Source organism: Somniosus microcephalus, unplaced genomic scaffold (genome assembly GCF_052327205.1).
Source record: "Somniosus microcephalus isolate GS21.2 unplaced genomic scaffold, FLI_Smic_1.0 unresolved_chr3, whole genome shotgun sequence".
NCBI classification, from domain to species: Eukaryota; Metazoa; Chordata; class Chondrichthyes; order Squaliformes; family Somniosidae; genus Somniosus; species Somniosus microcephalus.
Genome location: NW_028225181.1, coordinates 15397083 through 15417409, shown reverse-complemented (window position 1 = coordinate 15417409; position 20327 = coordinate 15397083). Strand labels below are relative to the sequence as shown.

The 20327-nt window shown below is 49.5% G+C and overlaps 1 protein-coding gene across 1 annotated transcript in view; it reads left to right on the top strand.

The window, feature by feature from the left end:
* Positions 1-9918, top strand: part of LOC147091220 (complement C1r-A subcomponent-like) — a 76132-nt gene extending 66214 nt beyond the window's left edge. The window contains exons 10-11 of the mRNA XM_085976484.1: positions 1649-1757; positions 7680-9918. Coding sequence (XP_085832610.1) covers positions 1649-1757; positions 7680-8491 — 921 coding nt within the window. The 3' untranslated portion in view covers positions 8492-9918. The remainder of the gene's footprint in view (positions 1-1648; positions 1758-7679) is intronic.
* Positions 9919-20327: the final 10409 nt, after the last annotated feature.

Here is a 20327-nt window from a genome sequence, read left to right as displayed (position 1 = left end):
CCAAAGCTTACACAACAAAAAAGTACAGTTTTCCAACATTCTGTAGGTGTCAAACAATCTCTCTGTCTCTCACTCTGCCTCTGTCGCTGTCTCTCTTTCTGTTCCTCTCTCTGTCTCTCTCTGTCTCTCCCTCTGTCTCTCTCTCTCTCTGTCTCTCTCTCTCTGTCTCTCTCTCTGTCTCGCTGTCTCTCACTCTGCCTCTGTCGCTGTCTCTCTTTCTGTTCCTCTCTCTGTCTCTCTCTGTCTCTCTCTCTGTCTCTCTCTCTGTGTCTCTCTCTCTCTCTGTCTCTCTATCTCTCTCTGTCTCTCTCTCTGTCTCTCTCCAATTCCAATTCCAGTTCCAATTCAAATGCTTTATTGGCATGAAAGTTTACAGGGAACCATATTGCCAAAGCTTACATAGCAAAAAGGTACAGTTTTCCAACATTCTGTAGGTGTCAATCGATTTGACATTTGTTGGGTAAATACAATATTACTTTTAAACAATATTAATTTTAAACAGTCTTTCTACTTCATTTGGTACGTTCAATATTAATTTTAAACAGTCTTAATTTTAAACAGTCCTCAGGTTGTGACATGTTGTTACATATTTGGCCCCAAGGTATGGTCTGTCTCCTTCTCCCAGGACTAATCTCAATTTTGACAGGTCATCCATTCCTTGAAATCTGGGGTTGTTTGGCTTAGCTTGTTGAATAATATGTTTCTTGATTTCTTGATTTCTTGAATATATGTCTTTCTCTCTCTCTCTCTCTGTCTCTCTGTCTCTCTCTCTCTGTCTCTCTCTCTCTGTCTCTGTATCTCTCTATCTCTTTCTGACTCTCACTCTCGCTGTCTCTCTCTGCCTCTGCCTCTGTCGCTGTCTCTCTTTCTGTTCCTCTCTCTTTCTCTCTCTCTCTGTCTCTCTCTCTGTCTCTCTCTCTCTGTCTCTCTCTCTCTGTCTCTCTGTCTCTCTATCGCTCTCTGTCTCTCTCTCTCTGTCTCTGTATCTCTCTATCTCTTTCTGACTCACTCTCGCTGTCTCTCTCTGTCTCTGCCTCTGTCGCTGTCTCTCTTTCTGTTCCTCTCTCTTTCTCTCTGTCTCTGTCTCTCTCTCTCTCTCTCTCTCTGTCGTTCTCTCTGTTTCTCTCTCGCTCTATCTCTCTGTCGTTCTGTCTCTCTCCCTCTCCTCTCTTTCTCTGTCTCTCTCTGTCTTTCTCTCTGCATTTCAGTCTCACTCTGACTCACCCTTGATGTCTCTCTCGTTCTCTCTCTCTCTCTGTCTTTCTCACTCTCTGTCTCTTTCTGTCTTTCTCTCTCTCTGTCTCTCTTGTTCTATCTCTCTCCCAGTCTCCCTCACTGTCTCTATCTCTGCCTCTCTCTCATTCTGTCTTTCTCTTTCTCTCTGTCTCTTTCTGTCTTTCTCTCTCTCTCTGTCTCTCTCTCTCTCTCAGTCTCCCTCTCTGTCTCTCTCTCTCTCTGTCTCTCTCTGTCTTTCTCTCTCTCTGTCTATCTTGTTCTCTCTCTCTCAGTCTCCCTCACTGTCTCTCTATCTCTGCCTGTCTCTCTCTCTGTCTCTCTCTGTCTATCTCTCTGTCTCTCCCCACACCCCGCCACACCCTCTGTGCCTCTGATCTGTTTCTCTGTGTGTACTGTTGATGAATTCTCGCAGTATTCTCACAGCTCTGCCCTCTTGTATGTTTCAGGGCAGTATAAGTGCACGGAGTCGCGACGCTGGCTGAACAACGGAGTCGGTGAGGCCATCCCTTACTGCGCCCCAGGTAAGACCCGCTGCCTGCGAGCCTGTGCGGAGGGTGAAGCTCTTGGGGTGCCTCAGGCTGGAATGGGCTGGAGGGACTGATTGTGCCAGGGCTTTGATGAGAGGGCCCTTCCCCAATCTCTAGCACTTGGAGTTTCTTGGCCAATATTAGTCTGGTCCTCCCTCCATACACACATCCCTCCCTCCTTCCATCCACACCATCCTCCACCCCTCCCTCCATCCATCCCTCCCTCGATCCACACCATCCCTCCACCCCTCCCTCCATCCATCCCTCCCTCCATCCACAACATCCCTCCATACACCCATCCCTCCCTCCTTCCAACCCTCCCTCCATCCCTCCATACATCTCTCTGGCCTTCCCTCCATCCCTCCATCCCTCCATACATCCCTCTGGCCTTCCCTTCATCCACCCATCCCTCCATCCATCCAACCACCCATCCATCCCTCCATCCATCCGTCATCCATCACCTATCCATCCCTCCCTCCCTCCATCCACCCACCCACCCATCTGTCAATCCCTCCCTCCACCCATCTACCCCTCCCACTATCCTCCATCCATCCATCCATCCCTCCCTACCTCCCTCCCTCCATCCACCCATCTGTCCATCCTTCACTCCCTCCCTCCATCCACCCATCCGTTCATCCCTCCATCCCTCCCTCCATCCATCCCTCACCCATCTGTCCCTCTCTCCCTCCCTCCCTCCCTCCATCCATCCACCCACGCATCCAACCATCCCTTCATCCATCTATCTGGCCTTCCCTCCATCCACCCATCCATCTATCCCTCCATCCCTCCATCCATCCATCCATCCCTCCCTCCCTCCCTCCATCCATCCCTCCCTCCCTCCATCCACCCATCAATCCCTCCCTCTCTCCATCCATCCACCATCCCTCCCTCCCTCCACCCATCCGTCCATCTCTCCCTCCCTCCCTCCCTCCATCCACCCATCTGTCCATCCGTCTGTCCGTCCATCCGTCCGTCCGTCCATCCCTCCCTCCCCCCCATCCATTCATCCATCCTTCCATTCCTCCTTCCCTCCCTCCGTCTATGCTTCCCTCCATGCCGCCCACCCTCCCTTCATCCTTCCCTCCATCCCTCCCTCCATCCTTCCCCTCCATCCCTCCCTCCATCCTTCCTCCATCCCTGCCTCCCTCCCTCCCTCCATCCTTCCTCCCTCCCTCCGTCCATCGCTGCATCCCTCCCTCCCTCCTTCGGTCCCTCGATCGTCCCCCTGTAATTTTAATTCAGTTGGTAACCGAACAGGGGCGTTATTGTTTGCCTCCCCCACCCTTAATATGTCCGACCACCACTTTCCCACCATCTTCACTGACGTCACAGAAATCACAGAAACCCCACAGTGCAGATAGAGGCCATTTTGGCCCATCGAGCCTGCACCGACACATATCCCACCCGATCCCCGTAACCCCTACACCGACACATATCCCACCCTATCCCCATAACCCCACGTATTTAATCCCCCTAACACTAAGGGTCAATTTATCATAGCCAATCAACCTAACCCGCACATCTTTGGACTGTGGGAGGAAACCGGAGCACCCGAGGAAACCCACGCAGACACAGGGAGAATGTGCAAACTCCACACAGACAGTCGCCCGAGGCCGGATTCGAACCCGGGTCCCTGGTGCTGTGAGGCAACAGTGCTAACCACTATGCCACCGTGCCACGTCGTCTCCCATCTCACGTCGATGAATTTGAGGCAAGCCCCCACGACCAAAAATCTGGCCCTGGGCACGTGGATAGTGGCCTGTATCATAGAATCATACAGCATAGCAGGAGGCCATTCAGCCCATCGTGCCTGTGCCGGCTCTTTGAACGAGCGATCCAATGAATCCCACCCCCCTGCTCTTTCCCCAGAGCCCTGTAATTTCTCCCCGCCAGTATTTATCCAATTCCTTTTGAAAGTTACTATTGAATCTGCTTCCACCGCCCTTTCAGGCAGCGCATTCCAGATCACAACAACTCACTGCATAAAAAAACATGCTCCTCATCTCCCCTCTGGTTCTTTTGCCAAACACCTTAAATCTGTGTCCTCTGGTTACCGACCCTTCAGCCAGTGGAAACAGTGTCTCCTTATCTACTCTCTCAACAAGGATGTCTTGCTGCAGTTGTACAGGGCCTTGGTGAGACCACATCTTGAGTATTGTGTGCAGTTTTGGTCGCCTTATCTGAGGAAGGATGTTCTTGCCATGGAGAGAGTGCAGCGAAGATTCACCAGACTGATACCTGGGATGGCAGGAATGACGTATGAGGAGAGATTGGGTCGATTGGGCTTGTACTCGCTGGAGTTTAGAAGAATGTGAGGGGATCTCATTGAAACTTATAAAATACTAACAGGACTGGACAGACTAGATGCAGGAAGGATGTTCCCGATGGTCGGGGAGTCCAGAACCAGGGGTCACAGTCTAAGGATAAGGGGTAAGCCATTTAGGACAGAGATGAGGAGGAATTTCTTCACCCAGAGAGTGGTGAACCTGTGGAATTCTCTACCACAGAAGGCAGTTGAGGCCAATTCATTAAATATATTCAAGAAGGAGTTGGATATATTTCTTAAGGCTAAAGGGATCAAGGGATATGGGGAGAAAGCAGGGACAGGGTACTGAATTTGGATGATCAGCCATGATCTCATTGAATGGCGGAGCAGGCTCGAGGGGCCGAATGGCCTACTCCTGCTCCTATCTTCGATGTTTCTATGTGTGCTGTGAGGAGAGATTGGATAGATTGGGCCTGTACTTTCTGGAGTTTAGAAGAATGAGAGGTGATCTCATTGAAATGTATAAAATTCTTACAGGGCTTCACAGGGTAGATGCAGGGAGGATGTTTCCCCTGGCGGGGGAGTCTAGAACCAGGGGTCACAGTCTCAGAATAAGGAGTCGGCCAATTAGGACTGAGATGAGGAGAAATCTCTACACTCAGAGGGTGGTGAACCTTTGGGATTCTCTAGCCCAGAGGGCTGTGGAGGCTCAGTCGTTGAGTATATTCAAGGTTGAGATCAAGAGATTTTTGGATATTAACGGAATCGAGGGATATGGGGATCGGGCGGGAAAGTGGAGTTGAGGTCGAAGACCAGCCATGATCTTATTGAATGGCGGAGCATGCTCGAGGGGCCGTATGGCCTACGTCTGCTCCTAGTTCTTATGTTCTTAAAGTTGTAGTTTGTAACTAACAACACCCATCCCCTTGCCACCACCCCCTTTCCCCATCTCACCCTGCCCACCCTCTCTCGTTTTCAGAACATTAGAAATAGGAGCAGGAGTAGGCCACTTGGCCCCTCGAGTCTGCTCCGCCATTTAATGAGATCATGGCTGATCTGATCCTGGCCTCAACTACACTTCCCTGCCCGCTCCCCATAACCCTTGACTCCCTTACCGTTCAAAAATCTGTCTATCTCCACCTTGAAGTGGTGCGCCGATAACAACCTGGTCCTTAACATCAAGAAAACCAAGGAAATCATTGTGGACTTCAGGAAGTCTAAAGGCGGAAGTCACACCCCCATCCACATCCATGGGGCTGTGGTGGAAAGGGTGGACAGCTTTAAGTTCCTCGGAGTCCACATCACGGAAGACCTCTCCTGGTCCCACAATACCTCCTCTCTGGTGAAGAAGGCCCAGCAGCGCCTATATTTCCTAAGGAGGCTGAAGGGATGTAACCTGTCACCCCTGATCCTCTCTAACTTTTACCGCTGCACAATAGAGAGCATCCTGACAAACTGTATCACAGTATGGTATGGCAGCTGTAGCTACTATGACCGGAAAGCCCTGCAGCGGGTAGTCAAAACTGCCCAACGCATTACCGGCACCCGGCTACCGACCATAGAGCACATATACCAGAAACGCTGTTTACGGAGGTCACGGACCATCATCAAAGACCCTACCCACCCCAGCCACAGTCTGTTCGCCCTCCTGCCATCTGGGAGATGCTACAGATGCATTCGCACCCGTACGACCAGATTTAGGAACAGCTTCTTTCCCAGGGCTGTCATCCTACTGAACCCCACGAATAAACACTAAAGCCTGCACATCTGCCAATGCACTTTATTATGGTTCTGTTTATGTATTACAAGCCAAATGAATGTTGAAATGTTTAAATGTCCTAATCTAAATGTACACTCTCGGGAGCCGCAAGCCTACATTTCGTTGTACTGCACTTGTGCACTAACAATGACAATAAAGTGGATTATTATTCTTATTATGATTATTATTCAATGACCCAGCCTCCACGGCTCTCTGGGCAGAGAATCCCACAGATTTACGACCCTCTGAGAGAAGAAATTCCTCCTCATCTCAGTTCTAAAAGGGCGACCCTTTATTCTGAGACTGTGCTCCCCGAGTTCTGGATTTCCCCATGAGGGGAAACATCACTCTCAGCATCTACCTTGTCGAGACCCCTCAGAATCTTACATGTTTCAATAAGATCACCTCTCATTCTTCTAAACTCCAATGAGTATAGACCCAACCTGCTCAAACTTTCTTCATACGTCAACCCCCTTTCATCTCAGGAATCAACCTCGTGAACCTTCTCTGAACTGCCTCCAATGCAAGTATATCCTTCCTTAAATAAGGAGACCAAAACTGTACTCAGTACTCCAGGTGTGGTCTCACCAACACCCTGTACAGTTGTACCAGGACTTCCCTACTTTTATACTCCAATCCCCTTTGCAATAAAGGCCAACACTCCATTTCCCTTCCTAATTACTTGCTGTACCTGCATGATAACTTTTTTGTGATTCATGTACGAGGACCCCCAGGTCCCTCTGTACCTCAGCATTTTGTAATCCCTCCCTATTTAGATAATAATTTGCTTAGATATTTTTCCTGAATATTGAATACCCCTGGATGTTGAATTCCCAGCCTTGGTCACCCTGGAGCCATGCCTCCGTAATGCCAATTATATCATATCCGTTTGCATCTCTATGCGCAGCCAATTCATCCACCTTATTACGAATGCTCCTCGCATTAAGACACAAAGCCTTCAGGCTTGTTTTTTTTAACACTCTTTGTCCTTTTAGAATTCTTATTACTGTAGCCCTGTTTGATTTACACCCTTGATTTCTCTGCCTGCCACTTTTGCTTTACCCCTTCCCGTCTTTTGCAATGGTATGTTGGCCTTCGTAGCGAGAGGGTTTGAGTACAGGAACAAGGATGTCTTGCTGCAGTTGTACAGGGCCTTGGTGAGACCACACCTGGAGTATTGTGTGCAGTTTTGGTCACCTTATCTGAGGAAGGATGTTCTTACCGTGGAAGGAGTTCAGCAAAGATTCACCAGGCTGATACCTGGGATGGCAGGAATGACGTATGAGGAGAGATTGGGTCGATTGGGCTTGTACTCGCTGGAGTTTAGAAGAATGAGAGGGGATCTCATTGAAACTTATAAAATTCTAACAGGACTGGACAGACTAGATGCAGGAAGGATGTTCCCGATGGTCGGGGAGTCCAGAACCAGGGGTCACAGTCTAAAGATAAGGGGTAAGCCATTTAGGACAGAGATGAGGAGGAATTTCTTCACCCAGAGAGTGGTGAACCTGTGGAATTCTCTGCCACAGAGGGCAGTGGAGGCCAGTTCATTAAATATATTCAAGAAAGAGTTGGATATATTTCTTGAGGCTAAAGGGATCAAGGGATATGGGGAGAAGGCAGGGACAGGGTACTGAATTTGGATGATCAGCCATGATCGCATTGAATGGCGGAGCAGGCTCGAGGGGCCGAATGGCCTACTCCTGCTCCTATCTTCTATGTTTCTATCCTTGCTTCCCTTTCCTCCATCTCCCTGCACAGGTTCCCAACACCCCCTGCCCTTTTAGTTTAAACACTCCCCCAACAGCACTAGCTCCTCCAGGTACCTCTTGTAACCTCAGCATTTTGTAATCTCTCCCCATTGAAATAATCATTTGCTTTTTTTCATTAGTATGCGGGAAGCCCGATCACTCGGTGACCAGAGGAACTGGACGTATCTTCGGCGGGTCGGTGGCGCCGCCAGCCAGCTTCCCCTGGCAGGTGTACCTGACGGGCCTCGGCACAGGACGGGCGGGAGGTATCCTGATCGACCACCAGTGGGTCATGACCGCCGCCCACGTCTTCCACCGCAAGGGAACGCCGCGGCCGACAGCGGAGCAGATGAGACAGTACCATGTCCACATGGGGGACAACATCTTGAACAAGCTGGTGATCATGGAGAAGGTGCCGGTGGAGAAGGTCTACTTGCACGAAGGCTACAGCGGCGACACCCACCAGTACTTCAACGACCTGGCCCTGATCAAGCTGGGCCGCAAGGTCCGGCTGACCAAGGACGTGGTGCCCATCTGCCTGCCCGCCGCCCAGTCGCCCGCCCTCTACCGCACGGGGCTCCTGGGCTACGTGGCGGGCTGGGGGGTGACCCAGAACCACACGCTGGTCAACAGCCTGCACTACGTGGGCGTCCCGGTGGCCGACCAGACCAGGTGCCGGGACGCCCTGCGGCGGGCGCAGGCCGGCACCAGCCAGGAGGTGCTGGAGCTGACCCAGGGCATGTTCTGCGCCGGCACGGGCCTGGGCCAGACTGACTCCTGCCAGGGGGACAGCGGGGGCGCCTACGCCATCCACCAGCGGGACGAGGACACCTGGTACGCCACCGGCATCGTCTCCTGGGGGTTGGGCTGCGGGCGCGACGCCACATACGGGGTCTACACCAGGGTGTCCCACTACCGGGACTGGCTTGACCGCATCATGTCCAGTGGCTAAAACATAGAAACATAGAAGATAGGAGCAGGAGTAGGCCATTCGGCCCCTCGAGCCCGCACCGCCATTTAATGAGATCATGGCTGATCATCCAAATTCAGTACCCTGTCCCTGCTTTCTCCCCATATCCCTTGATCCCTTTAGCCTTAAGAAATATATCCAACTCCTTCTTGAATATATTTAATGAATTGATCTCTACTGCCTTCTGTGGTAGAGAATTCCACAGGTTCACCACTCTCTGGGTGAAGAAATTCCTCCTCATTTCTGTCCTAAATGGTTACCCCTTATCCTGAGACTGTGACCCCTGGTTCTGGACTCCCCCGCCATCGGGAACATCCTTCCTGCATCTAGCCTGTCTAGTCCTGTTAGAATTTTATAAGTTTCAGTGAGATCCCCTCTCATTCTTCTAAACTCCAGCGAGTACAAGCCCAATCGACCCAATCTCTCTTCATACGTCATTCCTGCCATCCCAGGTATCAGTGTGGTGAATCTTCGCTGCACTCCCTCCATGGCAAGAACATCCTTCCTCAGATAAGGCGACCAAAACTGCACACAATACTCAAGGTGTGGTCTCACCAAGGCCCTGTACAACTGCAGCAAGACATCCTTGTTCTTGTACTCAAACCCTCTCGCTACGACGGCCAACATACCATTTGCCTTCTTAACCGCCTGCTGCACCTGCATGCTTACCTTCAGCGACTGGTGCACAAGGACACCCAGGTCTCGTTGCACTTCCCCTTCTCCCAATCTATTGCCATTCAGATAATAATCGGCCTTCCTGTTTTTGACAACAAAGTGGATAACCTCGCATTTATCCATGTTATATCGCATCTGCCATGCTTCTGCCCAATCACCCAACCTGTCCAAATCATGCATGAGCGAGGCCCTGCCTTCTCGCGAGCGAGGGAACACCGTGACCGCTGTGTGGCCTTTTCCTGATTTCCCCTGCTTGCAATCCCTGAGCCAGCCCGATTTTTACCGTAGCATTTCACAGCACAGAAGCAGAGCATTCAGCCCGTGCCAGTGTTTATGCTCCACACCCAGACTTCATCTCACCTTAGCAGCCTATCCCTGCATTCCCGTCTCACTCATGTGCTTATCTCGCGTCCCCTTAAATGCCTCTGTGCTAATCGCCTCAACCATTCCCTGTGGTAGTGAGTAGGGTTGCAAAATTCCGGGAATTTTTAAAAGAGGAAACTTTCCAGGGGAATTTTCGGGAATTTATGGGAATTTATGGGGATTTTGAGTTTTTTTGCACACTGATGGTTTTTGTCTCTGACCCTAATATTATCTTTGTTGTCATAATAGACATACTGTTCCATACAAATAAAAACAGGTTCTCAAAACTTTATTCAGGTTATAATTTTGAACTTTATTGAACCCCCACAAAAAAGACCCATTTAAAATAAAATAAAAAGATCGTCAGCTTATTTAGCCTGTAATTTGTCCTTATTTTGTCCCTTTGAGTCTTCTGAGTCTTGTACTCGTCATTGCTCCTCCTGATTCTCTGACTCTGGCTCTGACGTGTCCATTTCCTGCTCTGTGTCAGTGTCTAGCTGTGCGGTGGACACTTCTGTATCTGGCTCAATAAGTTGTAGGTTCGCCCGGATAGCCACCAGTTTCTCCACTCTCTGTGGGAGCGAGTTCCACATTCTCACCACTCTCTGGGTAACGAGGTTTCTTCCGAATCCCCCATTGGATTTATGAGTGACCCCTCGTATAGATATACGACCTGTAGCTCGGGCCTCCCCCACCCCCACAAGGGGAAACATCTTCTCTACGTCTACCCAATCGAACCCTTTCATAATTTTAAAGGTCTCTATCAGGTCACCCCTCAGCCTTCTCTTTTCAAGAGAAAAGAGACCCAGCCTGTTCATCCTTGCCTGATATGTATACACTCGCATTGCTGGTATCATCCGTGTAAATCTCTTTGGCACCTTCTCCAGTGCCTCTATCTCCTTTTACAATATGGCGACCAGAACTGTGCACAATGCTCCAAGTGTGGTCTCACCAAAGTATATGGAGAACAGAACTGTGCACAGCGCTCCAAGTGTATCCTAACTAGGGTACATGGAGACCAGACTGTGCACGGTGCTCCAAGTGTGGTCTAACCAAGGTATATGACGACCAGAACTGTGCACGATGCTCCAAGTGTGGTCTAACCAAGGTATATGACGACCAGAACTGTGCACGATGCTCTAAGTGTGGTCTAACCAAGGTATATGGCGACCAAAACTGTGCACGGTGCTCCAAGTGTGGTCTAACCCAGGGATAAGGAGACCAGAGCTGTGCACGGTGCTCCAAGTGTGGTCTAACCAAGGTATATGGAGACCAGAACTGTGCATGGTGCTCCAAGTGTGGTCTAACCAAGGTCTATGGAGACCAGAACTGTGCACGGTGCTCCAAGTGTGGTCTAACCCAGGTATAAAGAGACCAGAGCTGTGCACGGTGCTCCAAGTGTGGTCTAACCAAGGTATATGGAGAGCAGAACTGTGCATGGTGCTCCAAGTGTGGTCTAACCAAGGTATATGGAGAACAGAACTGTGCACAGCGCTCCAAGTGTATCCTAACTAGGGTACATGGAGACCAGAACTGTGCACAGTGCTCTAAGTGTGGTCTAACCAAGGTATATGACGACCAGAACTGTGCACGATGCTCTAAGTGTGGTCTAACCAAGGTATATGGCGACCAGAACTGTGCACGGTGCTCCAAGTGTGGTCTAACCAAGGTATATGGAGACCAGAACTGTGCACGGTGCTCCAAGTGTGGTCTAACCAAGGTATATGGAGAACAGAACTGTGCACAGCGCTCCAAGTGTATCCTAACTAGGGTACATGGAGACCAGAACTGTGCACAGTGCTCTAAGTGTGGTCTAACCAAGGTATATGACGACCAGAACTGTGCACGATGCTCTAAGTGTGGTCTAACCAAGGTATATGGCGACCAGAACTGTGCACGGTGCTCCAAGTGTGGTCTAACCAAGGTATATGGAGACCAGAACTGTGCACGGTGCTCCAACTGTGGTCTAACCAAGGTATATGGAGAACAGAACTGTGCATAGTGCCCCAAGTGTGGTCTAACCAAGGTCTATGGAGACCAGAACTGTGCACGGTGCTCCAAGTGTGGTCTAACCAGGGTATATGGAGACCAGAACTGAGCACGGTGCTCCAAGTGTGATCTAACCAAGGTCTATGGAGACTAGAACTGTGCACGGTGCTCCAAGTGTGGTCTAACCAAGGTATATGGAGACCAGAACTGTGCACGGTGCTCCAAGTGTGGTCTAACCAAGGTATATGGAGACCAGAACTGTGCACGGTGCTCCAAGTGTGGTCTAACCAAGGTATATGGACACCAGAACTGTGCACGGTGCTCCAAGTGTGGTCTAACCAAGGTATATGGAGACCAGAACTGTGCACGGTGCTCCAAGTGTTGTCTAACCAAAGTCTATGGAGACTAGAACTGTGCACGGTGCTCCAAGTGTGGTCTAACCAAGGTCTATGGAGACCAGAACTGTGCACAGTGCTCCAAGTGTGGTCTAACCAAGGTCTATGGAGACTAGACTGTGCACGGTGCTCCAAGTGTGGTCTAACCAAGGTCTATGGAGACTAGAACTGTGCACAGTGCTCCAAGTGTTGTCTAACCAAGGTCTATGGAGACCAGAACTGTGCACGGTGCTCCAAGTGTTGTCTAACCAAGGTCTATGGAGACTAGAACTGTGCACGGTGCTCCAAGTGTTGTCTAACCAAGGTCTATGGAGACTAGAACTGTGCACAGTGCTCCAAGTGTTGTCTAACCAAGGTCTATGGAGACTAGAACTGTGCACGGTGCTCCAAGTGTGGTCTAACCAAGGTCTATGGAGACTAGAACTGTGCACGGTGCTCCAAGTGTTGCCTAACCAAGGTCTATGGAGACCAGAACTGTGCACGGTGCTCCAAGTGTTGTCTAACCAAGGTCTATGGAGACCAGAACTGTGCACAGTGCTCCAAGTGTGGTCTAACCAAGGTCTATGGAGACTAGAACTGAGCACGGTGCTCCAAGTGTGGTCTAACCAAGGTCTATGGAGACCAGAACTGTGCACGGTGCTCCAAGTGTTGTCTAACCAAGGTCTATGGAGACTAGAACTGTGCACGGTGCTCCAAGTGTTGTCTAACCAAGGTCTATGGAGACTAGAACTGTGCACGGTGCTCCAAGTGTGGTCTAACCAAGGTATATGGAGACCAGAACTGTGCACGGTGCTCCAAGTGTGGTCTAACCAAGGTATATGGAGACCAGAACTGTGCACGGTGCTCCAAGTGTTGTCTAACCAAGGTCTATGGAGACTAGAACTGTGCACGATGCTCCAAGTGTGGTCTAACCAAGGTCTATGGAGACTAGAAAGGAGCCCCAGCCTGTTCAGTCTTTCCTGGTAGGTGCAACCTCTCAGTTCGGGTATCATCCGAGTGAATCTTTTCTGCACTTTCTCCCGTGCCTCGATATACATCTCCCCCCCCACCGCCCCCCCCCACCCACTTCCCTGTCCCTTCATTCCGTCATTGGAATCCGTGCCTTCAGCTGCCAAGGACCTAAGCTCTGGAACTCCCTTCCTGAACCGCTCCGCATCTCCCTCCCTCCGTAAGGAGCTCCCGGAAACCTGCCACCTTGGCCAGGCCCCACTTAATATCTCCTGATGTGGCTCGGAGTCCTATTTTTTTTGCCTGATTTACACTCCTGTTGGAAGCGCCTTGGGCGGGATGTTTTACTACATTTAATGCATTTGACAATAACAACCTACATTTATATAGCACCTTTAGTGTAGTTCATCATCCCAAGGCGCTCCACAAGAGCGCAAATCAGACAAAATTCGACACCGAGCCACATTAGGAGGCATCAGGACAGGCGACCAAACTCGGTCAATGAGGTCGGCTTGAAGGAGCGTCTGAAAGGAGTTGAGAGACAGAGAGACGGAGAGGTTTAGGGAGGGAATTCCAGAGTTTAGGGCCCAGGCAGCTGAAGGCACGGCCGTCGATGGTCGAGCGATGGAAACTGGGGGAATGCGCAGGAGACATAGGTTGATTCCAGAGAGTACAGGCCCAATCTACTCAATCTCTCCCCATAGAAACATAGGAGATAGGATCAGGAGTAGGCCCTTCGGCCCCTCGAGCCTGCTCCGCCATTCAATGAGATCATGGCTGATCATCCAAATTCAGTACCCTGTCCCTGCCTTCTCCCCATATCCCTTGACGCCTTTAGCCTTAAGAAATATATCCAACTCCTTCTTGAATATATTTAATGAATTGGCCTCAACTGCCTTCTGTGGTAGAGAATTCCACAGGTTCACCACTCTCTGGGTGAAGAAATTCCTCCTCATCTCTGTCCTAAATGGCTTACCCCTTATCTTTAGACTGTGACCCCTGGTTCTGGACTCCCCGCCATCGGGAACATCCTTCCTGCATCTAGAGTGCATTAGGGACGGGTTCCTTGAGCAGTATGTAACTGAACCAACCAGGGGGCAGGCAATCTTAGATCTGGTCCTGTGTAATGAGACAGGATTAATAAAGAATGTCCTAGTAAAGGATCCCCTTGGAATGAGTGACCATAACATGGTTAAATTCCAAATTCAGTTGGAGGGTGAGAAAGTTGGATCTCAAACCAATGTACTAAGCTTAAATAAAGGAGACTATGAAGGTATGAGAGCAGAGTTGACTAAAGTGGACTGGGAAAATAGATTAAAGTGTAAGACGGTACATGAGCAGTGGTGTACATTCAAGGAGATATTTCACAACTTTCAAGAAAAATATATTCCACTGAGGAAAAAGGGGAGTAAAAGAAAAGACAGCCATCCGTGGCTAAGTAAAGTAATAAAGGATAGTATCCGACTGAAAACAAGGGCATATAAAGTAGCCAAATCTAGTGGGAGGATAGAAGATTGGGAAGCATTTAAAAGCCAGCAAAGAATAACTAAAAGATTAATTGAGAAAGGGAAGAAAGATTATGAAAGTAAACTAGCAAAAAATATAAAAACAGATAGCAAGGGTTTCTACAGTTATATAAAAAGAAAAAGGGTGGCTAAAGTGAACGTTGGTCCCTTAGAGGATGAGACCGGGAAATTAGTGGTGGGGAACATGGAGATGGCAGAAACGCTGAACAAATATTTTGTATCAGTCTTTACAGTAGAGGACACTAAAAATATCTCAATACTGGACAAACAGGGGGCTATAGGGGGGAGGAGCTAAACACGATTAAAATCACTAAGGAGGTGGTACTCGGTAAAATAATGGGACTAAAGGCGGATAAATCCCCCGGACCTGATGGCTTACATCCTAAGGTCTTGAGAGATGTAGCGGTAGGGATTGTGGATGCATTGGTGGTAATTTTCCAAAACTCCCTGGATTCAGGAAAGGTCCCAGCAGATTGGAAAACTGCTAATGTAATGCCCTTATTTAAAAAGGGAGGTAGACAAAAGGCTGGAAACAATAGACCAGTTAGCCTAACATCTGTGGTTGGTAAAATGTTTGAGTCCCTTATTAAGGAAGCAGTAACAGGACATTTGGATAAGCATAATTTAATCGGACAGAGTCAGCATGGTTTTACGAAGGGGAAGTCATGTTTGACAAATTTGCTCGAATTCTTTGAGGACGTAACAAACAGGGTGGATAAAGGGGAACCAGTGGATGTGGTGTATTTGGACTTCCAAAAGGCATTTGACAAGGTGCCACACAAAAGATTACTGCACAAGATAAAAAAATCACGGGATTGGGGGTAATATTCTGGCGTGGGTGGAGGATTGGCTCTCTAACAGAAAACAGAGAGTTGGGATAAATGGTTCATTCTCGGGTTGGCAATCAGTAACTAGTGGTGTTCCACAGGGGTCAGTGCTGGGACCCCAACTCTTTACAATCTATATTAACGATTTGGAGGAGGGGACCAAGTGCAACGTATCCAAGTTTGCCGACGATACAAAGATGGGAGGGAAAGCAGTGAGTGAGGAGGACATAATAAAGCTGCAAAAGGACATCGACAGGCTAAGTGAGTGGGCAAAAATTTGGCAGATGGAATATAATGTTGGAAAGTGTGAGGTTATGCACTTTGGCAGAAAAAATCTCAGAGCAAGTTATTATCTAAATGGAGAGAAACTGCAAAGTGCTACAGTACAAAGGGATCTGGGGGTCCTGGTGCATGAAACACAGAAGGTTAGTGTTGTGTCTCAAGGGGTTTTATACCCTCACCTATATAACAATTAAGAAGGACTCTGGGGTGGAGAGTTTAGTTAACGGCCATTTTATTTACAATGTGCTTCTACACTCAATGCACTACATTTCCCATAGTGCATTGCAAATCACCACTACGGTATCCCATGTGGGACAATTCTAATACACATTCAAAATACACAACATATTTCCTCCCCCTTAATATAAAATGTCCACAAAACAGAATAACTGAAAATGACTATAACTTTGGAAGAGAGGGCAGACTGCCTCTACATTCCGCTCACCCTGGGGATTATTCTGCCACATACACACAGGTTAGCACTAACTGTAATTAAGGTGCTCTGGAGGCTGCCTTTCTCTTTGGGGGTAACGCCTAGTCTCAGGAGCAGGCTCTGGCTGGCTCTCCCGTGACCCTGCAGGCGTGGCTTCCTCCCTCGATGGCACAAGAGTGGATGGTGCCACCGTCTCAGGGTTGGACGACCAGTCCCTGCTGGAGCCCCCAGCAGGTCCTTGATCCTCTGTTTCTTGGGTTACCTGTGGCGACTGTCTTGGCAGTAACTGGTCTACATGCCGTCTCCATGTTCGGTCGTCTCCGGTGCGGACTCGGTATGAAATGGGGCCCGTCTTTTGAATGACTGTAGCTGGGACCCACTGCTCCGGGGTGGTGTAGTTAGGCGCGAGGACTTTGCCCCCCACCACAAAGTGTCGTTCTTTGGACCTCTGAGCTCGTCTGCTGACTTGATCCTGCTGATTGGCGTGCACCACTGCTTCTGTGGACGTTGGCCTCAGCAGGTCAAGGCGTGTCCGTAGCTGCCTTCCCATGAGTAGGTAAGCAGGAGATGCTCCAGTCGTAGCATGAGGCGTGTTTCAGTATTTCAGCAAGAAAGCATTCAGGTGCTGCTTTAGAGGAGCATCACTTCTTGCCGCTTTCAACGCGCGTTTCAGCATTCTGATAAATCTCTCCGCCAAGCCATTCATGGATGGATGATAAGGCGCGGAGAACGTGTGCTGGATTCCATTGCTCTTGAGGGACTCCTCCATCTCCTGGGATGTGAACTGTGTTCCATTGTCGGTTACGATCTGCTCCGGCAGACCAAATCGCCCGAACATCTCTCTCAGAGTCTCAATGGTTTCTCCGTAGTGGTAGTGGACATTACTGCAACCTCCGGCCATTTGGAATGGGAGTCCACCGCGACCAGGAACATTGCTCCTTCCACTGGTCCCGCGAAGTCCAGATGGATCCGTTGCCATGGTGTCGCCGGCCATTCCCATGGATGCAGTCGTGCTGCTCTTGGCGTATCCCTGGTTGTCTCACATGATGGGCATGATTTTGCTTCAACTTCAATTTCATGCTCCAGACCAGGCCACCAGAAGTAGCTTCGTGCCAGCTCCTTCATCCGGACAATACCACAATGTCCTGAGTGTAGCTCGTTGAGGATATGTTTCCGCAGCTTTGGTGGTATGATCACTCGCATGCCCCAAAGGACGTGACAGACAACTCCTTCCCTCTTGACAGGTAAGGTAGGAGCTCAGGTGGTGCATCTGACACCCGTGATCCGTCTCCTCGCATCACCCGATCCAGCACCTTGGATAGCGTAGGGTCCACTCTGGTCTCTTTCTTGACCTGCCGGGCCATGACAGGGGCATTGCTCACCATGTCAAAGTACAAAATCTTCTGCTCACAGCCTTCAGAGGGCACAGGCTGCGGAAGTCTTGACAATCCGTCCGCATTGCCATGTGCTGCTGACCTCCGGTATTTGATGTTGTAATTGTGAGCGCTTAACATCAGTGTCCAGCGCTGCATCCTGCACGCTGCCAGGGAGGGTATTCCTGTGTGTGGACCAAAGATCAATGTCAGAGGACGATGATCCGTCAGTGAGGTGAATTTCCTTCCGAACAAGTAGTGATGGAACTGTTTGATTCCAAAGATGATGCCCAAAGCCTCTTTTTCGATCTGCGGGTATTTCACCTCCGCCTTGCTCAGGGACCTTGACGCGAATGCAATCGACTTCTCTTCACCTGAGGGAAAGATGTGGGACACGACCGCGCCGACGCCATAAGGCGACGTGTCACAGGCCAGCTGAATCTCCATGTGTTAACGGTGAATGGAGGCTCATCAGGCTATGGAGTCACTCCAGTACTAGAGGGAATACCGGTCAAAATGGAGCTGGATACGGGGGCCGCTGTCTCCTTGATTTCAGAGAAGCTATTCAAAGAAAAACTGAACCACCTATCACTGACGCCGGCCAAGCTCATCTTAAAGACCTACACTGGGGAAACAGTCCCAATGCTGGGTAAGACGGTGGTCAAGGTGGAGCTTAATGGACAAACCGTGAGGCTGCCAGTTTACATGGTCAAGGGTGACTATCCATCCCTGATGGGCAGGCCATGGTTGGAGAAAATTCATCTGGATTGGAAAAAAGTGAATGCGGTGTCAGTCAGAGAGGCGGGGCTAGCGGCAGTGTTGACAAAGCATGCGGCTGTCGTTGACGGAGAACGTGTGCTGGATTCCATTGCTCTTGAGGAACTCCTCCATCTCCTGGGATGTGAACTGTGTTCCATTGTCGGTTAAGATCTGCTCCGGCTTCTCTTAAATCAAGGAGACAGCGGCCCCCGTATCCAGCTCCATTTTGACCGGTATTCCCTCTAGTAGTGGAGTGACTCCATAACCTGATGAGCCTCCATTCACCGTTAACACATGGAGATTCAGCTCCCCATCAGAGTCTGTGTCACTGTCTTCCTGTTCTTCTTTCACCATGTTTAGAACACCAGTTGGATGTGTTTCCTTGTTTGTTTTTGTGTGTCTGTGTAGGGTTGTTTGCTTTGCCCTTTACACACATGTTCAATGTGTCCTTTCTTTTCACATTTCTGACAGGTCAGGTCTTTACACCAGCAGTCAGATGGCTGATGACCTGACCTTCCACATCTGTAACACTCTCTGGCGCCCCTTGCCTGCTTATCCGGTGTAGCTGCTGTCCTGTGCACTCTCGTAGCAGCTCCCAATAGCTGTGCATCTTTAGCTGCTAACTCCATAGACACAGCGAGCTCCACTGCTGATTTAAGCGTCAGTTTGTCAGTTGTGAGCAAGCGCTTCTGTGTTGCTTTACATCTTAATCCACACACAAACCTATCATGGACAGTGCCATTTAGAGTGTCACCAAACTCACAATGCTCAGTTAGCTTCTTTAGCACTGCAACATATTCGGCTATGGACTCACCCTCCCCTTAGTTTCGTTTGTGAAACCTGAACCTCTCGGCAATCAGCAGCGGCTTGGGTGCGAAATGTGTTTCCAAAACTTCCACAATCTGATCATATCACAGAATCACAGAATCACACAAACCCCACAGTGCAGATCGAGGCCATTTTGGCCCATCGAGCCTGCACCGACACATATCCCACCCGATCCCCGTAACCCCTACACCAACACATATCCCACCCTATCCCTGTAACCCCACGTATTTAATCCCCCTAACACTAAGGGTCAATTTATCATAGCCAATCAACCTAACCCGCACATCTTTGGACTGTGGGAGGAAAACGGAGCACCCGGAGGAAACCCCACGCAAACACGGGGAGAATGTGCAAACTCCACACAGACAGTCACCCGAGGCCAGATTCGAACCCGGGTCCCTGGCGCTGTGAGGCAACAGTGCTAACCACTATGCCACCGTGCCGAGCTTATCCGGGTGCATCAAACTCCGTAACAAGCCAAATGTTTTTGCTCCGATCACACTGAGGAACGTCGCCACTTTCACGTCATCTTTACTGCCATTTGCAGTCATGAAAAATCCGAAACGCTCTGTATAAGCACTCCATTGCTCCGCCGTTTCATCAAATGGTCCAAACGCTCCGGTTAGCGTAGCCATTCTGTTATTTTTTTTTTATCTTTACAGTCCTTTTCCTCCACTTCGTTTCACTGTATCGTTACTCTCCCCCTTTTTATTTGTGTAACACACGAACCGCCACCTTTACGAGGCGATTGCATCAGCACTAAACTGCGGGCGCGCCATTAAGAAAAGACAGGAACTGCTTACTTTAAACATCGCCGATTCCAGTGCAAAGTGATGCGCAAGTCCGTCATCCTCGTTGCCAGTTTTGTTGTGTCTCAAGGGGTTTTATACCCTCACCTATATAACAGTTAAGAAGGACTCCGGGGTGGAGAGTTTAGTTAACGGCCATTTTATTTACAATGTGCTTCTTCACTCAATGCACTACATTTCCCACAGTGCATTGCAAATCACCACTACAGTATCCCATGTGGGACAATTCTAATACACATTCAAAATACACAACAGTTAGTATGCAGGTACAGCAGGTGATCAGGAAGGCCAATGGAATCTTGGCTTTTATTGCAAGGGGGATGGAGTATAAAAGCAGGGAAGTCTTGCTGCAGTTATACAGGGTATTGGTGAGGCCACACCTGGAATACTGCGTGCAGTTTTGGTTTCCATATTTAAGAAAAGATATACTTGCTCTCGAGGCAGTTCAGAGAAGGTTCACTCGGTTGATTCCGGAGATGAGGGGGTTGACTTATGAGGAAAGGCTGAGTAGGTTGGGCCTCTACTCATTGGAATTCAGAAGAATGAGAGGCGATCTTATCGAAACATATAAGATTGTGAGGGGGCTTGATCGGGTGGATGCGGGGAGGATG